This window comes from Cynara cardunculus (assembly GCF_001531365.2).
Source record: "Cynara cardunculus var. scolymus isolate 2C chromosome LG 4, CcrdV1, whole genome shotgun sequence".
NCBI lineage: Eukaryota > Viridiplantae > Streptophyta > Magnoliopsida > Asterales > Asteraceae > Cynara > Cynara cardunculus.
The window spans coordinates 11,554,868-11,561,566 of NC_037531.1; the positions used below are offsets into that span (position 1 = coordinate 11,554,868).

Here is a 6,699-nt window from a genome sequence, read left to right on the forward strand (position 1 = left end):
ATGTTTTAATATTTTTTTTGTATTATTTGGTCAAACAAGAAGGGGATCGCCCCCATGGTCAAACCTCTACCCCCCGGAGGCGATCCGTGTGGTCATTTTGACAATTTCGGTTAAAGTTGACTATTTCGTTAAAAAATCAGGTATATTTTGGTCGTTTTTGTAATTTTCCATTATTTTATTCATACATTCTCAATTACTTTTAAATCTTTCTTATAAATTATTTTCCAGATTTACCCAAAGACACGTCGTTTCCACAACTGGCTTAAAAAGGGTGTGGTACCTTAGAGGTGAGGGGTAATTTGGTCATTGAGACAGGTAGGCTTCTTGACTTTGTTTCCTCGCTGTTACATTTTTGTCTCCGTCCTTGAAGTTTTATTTTTTATAAAATTGACACTAAAAGACACAACACAGATCTTTTATTCTTCTTGTTTTTGGCACCATCACACTTGTTTATCGAGATCTTCAATAATATATATATGCTCACCTTATACAAGGAATAAAACACACTTACTTAATATACGCCAAATATTATGTTATATATATATATATATATATATATATATATATATATATATATATATATATAGAAGAGCNTATATATATATATATATATATATATATATACTCAAAAAATTGAAAAGCTATGATAACCGTCATCTGGATCATATGCATATATAAGTAATTTGTAAGTAGTTTCTCCAGTATGCAAAGGTGCATTATATGCACATGCACATAAACCAAAAAACAACTTCAATTACTTATATGCACAAGTGAATACAGCCCAGATGAATGCTTACTAGGATGGACCTTAGTTTTTTTATTTTTTTGAGGTTTTTCCCTGAACCTCTCTCTCTCTCTCTCTCTCTCTCTATATATATATATATATATATATATGTTTGTAGTGTGTGTCTATATATGCATGTGTATATATATAGAGAGAGAGAGAGAGGTGGGGTTCGAACAAAAACACACTTATCACATGTTATAATACATGCATGTGAAGGGATCTGATAGTGTGTGCGTCTATAATTTAGTATCAGTGTCATGTGATCAACAATGATAAAGACTGATTTTGCGTTTTGGTAAAATGAAGATGTTGTTTGAATCATTCCCAACACACACACACACTCTCACAAACACAAAAACACACACACACACACACACACACACACATATATACATATAGTCAGAGGTTCAAATATGATAACTAAATATCGTGAAAATGTAAGAAGAAAAGTTTAAAACATGTTCATATGTGAATCATTGAAAAAAATTTATTTGAAGATTGATATGTGAACCCATATGCATAATCTGTAACACAGGTTCAAATAGATTTTTTTTTGGGATTTTCAGTGGATTCAATATATATGAACATCCGTTTAACATTCTTCACTTACCTTCACACGATCTTTAACCTTCTTATTTGAACCAACCCCTGTATATTGTAAGGTTTAGAAGAAAACCCAAAAAAAAAAAGGTGATGAACATCTTAATAACCATTCATCTGTATGTTATATACATGTACGCATATAAGTAATTGAAGTTATTTCCTAGTTTATATGCATGCGTGTTATCCACATGTGCATACAAGACAAATTATTTATATGCACATGTGCATAACATGCAGATGAATTCTACAAAACAAAGAGGTTTCCCTAACGGAAAAATCCTTTAGTAATCCACTGGAAAAAGCCATCACTTCAAAAGAAAGTGTGGTCGGTGATTGTGATTACCGACGGATTTTCATTCACCGATGAAAAAACACATTGGTGATGGTCAATTCGTCGGTGATCCACCATAAATCCGTCGGTAATTATTGGCTGAAAAATCCTTCAGAAGCCTCTTTATTTTGTAGTGGTCGCCAGAGTCTTCTCAATTTTTCATTTTTTTGGGGTTTATCTTGAACCTAGCCCTATATATATATATATATATATATATATATATATATATATATATATATATATATATATATATATGGTTAGGTTCCACTGAAAACAATTTTTAACACCGATTTTCAGCTACACAACTCATCAATGTTCATCACCTTCATGCACTTGCATTATATAATTGACAAACCACTATATACTATTATATATCTACTTGTATCATCATGACTAAAACTTAACAAAATAGTGAATGCAAAGGAATGAAGATGCGTGAAAGTAAGTGAAGGTAAATGAAGATTCACATTGTTTATGACTTATTGGATGAAAATAGATGAATATATACGTTTTTTATACACTATCTAAAAAAAACTCATTCAAAAATACAGAAAGTTTCTCACTATTATTATCTTATGAATTATATATATATATATATATATATATATACATATCTATGTTTAATCACCGGTATTAAAAAAAATTATGCCATGTGCGAAAATAATTAAAAAATGTCCCTAAACTTTTTTTTTTAAGCCAATAAAACAACGAAACATGAGAACTTTTAAAGAGTTTAGAATTTATTCAAGCTAAGTGTCTTATTCTCATGTTGATTTTTATTAGTTATAATAAAAAAAAGGTACAATGTGGGGGTGGGGGGGCATAAAAATCAAAACCCCGAATACAAAATATAGAATGATAAAAGGATAAATCCTAGATTAAAATCGTGTTTCCTTCTTTTTCAATTTTCCCTTTTTCCAAATTGAAATTAGCAAAATAGAAACTTTATTTCAATATATGGGAATTAAAAGACAAGGAAAACTATAATTAGTTTTTAACTAAAATAGTAAATTACATCCAAATTACTGTCATAGTAAACAAAAAGTAAAACTCAAAAGTTACAGTTCTAATGACTAAAGGCTAAGGGTCTATCTATTAGCAGCTTAGGGGCTGTTTACTTGCGGCTTAATTGGGCTTATTGGTCTATCTGGCTTATTCACATAGCTCATTTGGGTTGTTTACTTACGGCTTATTTGCACAAAACATGACTTGATCGCACATATAGAAATTGTGTGTTGTCCCCATTCAGCCACAAAAATGACACTCCTACCCCTTATTTAAAGCATCGCCTCTTTCCCAAATGAGACACTCCATCGTCAACTTCTTTATGATTTTTTTGATGTTGAAATAATTATTATTGGGGGGTAAATCGGTCATTTATGTTATTCAGACTATTGGTTCAGATAAAGAAAGTAAACAACAACACCTATTTATCCAGACAGACAATTTTATCCATACAGGACTTAATAAATTTTTTGGTAAACAACACTTTAATAAGCTTAATGGAACTAACAGCTTATTCGCTCAACTATGCATGACTGTTTTGTAGTGGCTTAATGAGATAACAAATGACTTTTCCAGTAAGCTTCTAGAGGGAGTTTTATATTAAAAGCCAAGTCTTTTTTTCTTCCAAACATGTTCCTTCCAACTAAAAAATGCTCCTTATATCTGCGAAAAAAACTCTTCCAAACAAAAACTTTTCCAACTTATACAAACATATTAATTCATAGAGACAACTTTATTCATATAAAACTTAATAAAAAACCAATCAAACGACCACTAAATCTAATGCAGTAATGTCAAATCTCAAAGTAAACAAAAATCAAAAGAATAATAATAAATTGTAAAATTCATAATCTATGTTACTGTGCATTGCAAAAAATAAGTGCCCAATAATTAAGACAATATCACAATGTGTTGTTAATGTTGTGCAGTGTGCTCCCACTATGTTGATACAATTATGTGTTAATGTGCATTGAAGTAAAAAAGTGGTTTCACGGATCTAATGAAAACAAACTGGTCTCACGAGTCTATATATATATATATATATATATAGAGAGAGAGAGAGAGAGAGAGCTCTAAGATGATTTGTTAACCATGAAAAATATATTAATTATACAAACCATTTAGACCAATCACAAGCCTTTGTTATATTAGGTTCTTCTATCACCCATGCAATTAATATTGAGGATACAATGATAAATCTTTTTTTTTTTCTTAACTTCACATTCATTAATGGACGGTTACAAAAACATCAATCCCATGATTATAGCTAAAATAATATGTTTTTTTTAATTATAGATGACTTGTTATTTTAATATGATAAGAAACTTAAATGTTTTATCTTCAACATATATGTAGTCGCCAATGTTCATATAATGTATATATTGTTCACATGTGCTCCAAATGTGTTCATTACAATATCTATATACATCTAACATTTGGTCAATATGTGTTCACAAGTGAAACACTTTGATCATATATTATTGTGTGCACATGTGAAAGTCAATTACTTTAATGTTCATAAGTTTTAATATGTGTAAATAAGTGTTCATAAGTGTTCACATATATTCATATGTCTCGTATGTTTATATGTGAAAGCCACAAACTAAGATTAGTTAATGAGTTACATATATATTCATATGTATTCATAAGCGTTCATAATGCAACACAGATGATTCTACGAACTATAAAAGTAATGAGCAATTACCGATGTAATTAATTATCAATTTGTATCAGATTTGGACATCTCTCCCAAAAATACTATGTTCACGTATGTTTTGTTATCCTTCATTTATAATTAATTACAAATGTGTCACAGTTGGTCCCATCCATAGATTTTAAGAATCAAGGGCTAAGATTGATTCACAAAGTTAACATCAATTATTGGGTTAACAAAATAACCTGTCCATATATATATAATATAGAGAGAGAGAGAAAGGTGAATTATTATGCAACACTTTTCATTTGTACAACCAATACAACCCAATTTCAACCATTCATTTAATTTGATAAATATGTGACTTCATAAAAGTTTTGATTGTTTCATAATACAAAGTACTATTGATCATAATTAATGAACTTTAGTTATCTTTCATAAATGTTCAAATCATAATAAATAAACTCTCATCATTTCCATAAATATCTCAATTGATTGGGTTGCATTGGTTGTACGAATGGACATGCTTGCATTTGAAATATATATATATATATATATATATATATATGATATAAAATATGGTATTTTCTAAATTGAGCAATAAAGCTATGCATATGTATGCATGATTCAATCATTCCCATAGAATAATAAACAAATAAATAATTCTTTTCCTACTCCTATAATTCGTATACCCACTCCTCTTTCCTTGAATTTTCTCCACATTTTCCACAAATTAAACCAAGATAATAAATAAATAAATAAATATAATATAACCCACAAAGGGAATTTCTTTTTTCCTCACAAATATTCAAAAAATATTATGAAAAATAAATAAATAAAATCAAACCCTGGAAACCAACGTTTCCCTCATTGTTCTTGAATGCATCATTCTTGAGGAGCTTCTTTTTGACCCCATCAACTTTGACCAAAACCCAACTTTCTCCTTCATCGCTTGATCTTGAACAACGTTCTTTCGATCACTAACAACAGCCACTGATCTACTCTTCTTCAACACACCTGCACTGTTCTTCTTCAAGAAATAAAGATACCCTTTCCCTTCAAGATTATCGAGCTTTCGAAGATTCCGATAGTTTTGCATGGGAGATGCAGTGTAAGAGGAGGCATTGGATGAGTTATTCGAAGAGTAAACCGACGATATCGATGAGATTGACGATGAAGACGACGAAGATGATACGTTTGTGACAGCACGTGATGAAGAGCTTGATATCTTCGATAGTCTTTCTCTTAAACATAACGAGCAAATCCCAGGAGATTGCCGATGCTTCGGGTGTTTCTTGCACGTTGTTGTTGCCGATGATGATCTTTTCCGTGCTTCCATTTCTGTGATTTCGTGTGTTCGTTGGCTAGGTTTTACGGATGTTTCTTGGCTAGGTGTTTGTGTGTGTTTCTTGGAAGGTTTTTGATGGGTGTTTGTGTGTGTTTCTTGGAAGGTNGGTGTTTGTGTGTGTTTCTTGGAAGGTTTTTGATGGGTGTTTGTGTGTGTTTCTTGGAAGGTGGTGTTTGTGTGTGTTTCTTGGAAGGTGTTTGTGTGTGTTTATGGGTAGGTTTTGATGATGGGTGCTTAGGTGTTTGTGGGTGTTTTCTTGGATAGGTTTTGATGGGTGTTTAGGTGTTTGTGTGTGTTTTTGGGAAAGTTTAGATGGGTGAATTAGGTGTTTGTGTGTGTTTTCTGGATAGGTGTTTGTGGGTGTTAGGTGTTTCGTGTGCATTTATAGAGTTTTGGTGGTTGGGTTTCATTGAGAGTTCATGTGAGTTTCTTGTGAGCTTCATAACAAGACTTTTTTGAAGGTTAGTTCAGAAAGATAAGTGACACCACATATTTAAATTATTGTTAAAGTAAGTTACAGTCTCAACCCTATACTATTTAATATTTGCAGTTTCAGTCCATTAATATGATTGCACTACAAAGACCTTTACCCACAAAAATCATCTAGAGAGATTTTCGCTGGTGGTTGCCGATGGATCACCGGAAAGATACTCTAATGTCAGTAGAGTTCGATGTTTTTCATGAAAATACCAACGGATCACCTATAAAATATCTGGGTAATCTGTCATTGATTTGAATTTTCACCAACGATTTAATTAACTACCAACTTTTGTGACGGTTTTGTGACAAATCATCCTTTAGCGACGGATATCCCTTGGAAACATCCATAGGTAAAAGTCTTTCATTTAGTAGTGTTGGTTCAAATAGTAATTTTTAACCGCAAAGGTGGTGCCTGATTGGTTTGAGCTTTGACTCCAAAGGTCAAAAGTGTCTGAGGGTCTCAGGTTTAAATCAAAGGAGGAATAAAAATC

The 6,699-nt window shown here is 31.4% G+C and overlaps 1 protein-coding gene across 1 annotated transcript; it reads right to left on the bottom strand.

Annotated features, from left to right (window-relative positions):
- Positions 1 to 5,029: 5,029 nt before the first annotated feature.
- LOC112511588 lies at positions 5,030 to 6,053 on the bottom strand. Its single transcript, XM_025117269.1, has one exon. The coding sequence runs from the start codon at positions 5,717 to 5,719 to the stop codon at positions 5,222 to 5,224; it is 498 nt and encodes a 165-aa protein (XP_024973037.1). The 5' UTR covers positions 5,720 to 6,053; the 3' UTR covers positions 5,030 to 5,221.
- Between the last annotated feature and the right edge of the window lie 646 nt (positions 6,054 to 6,699).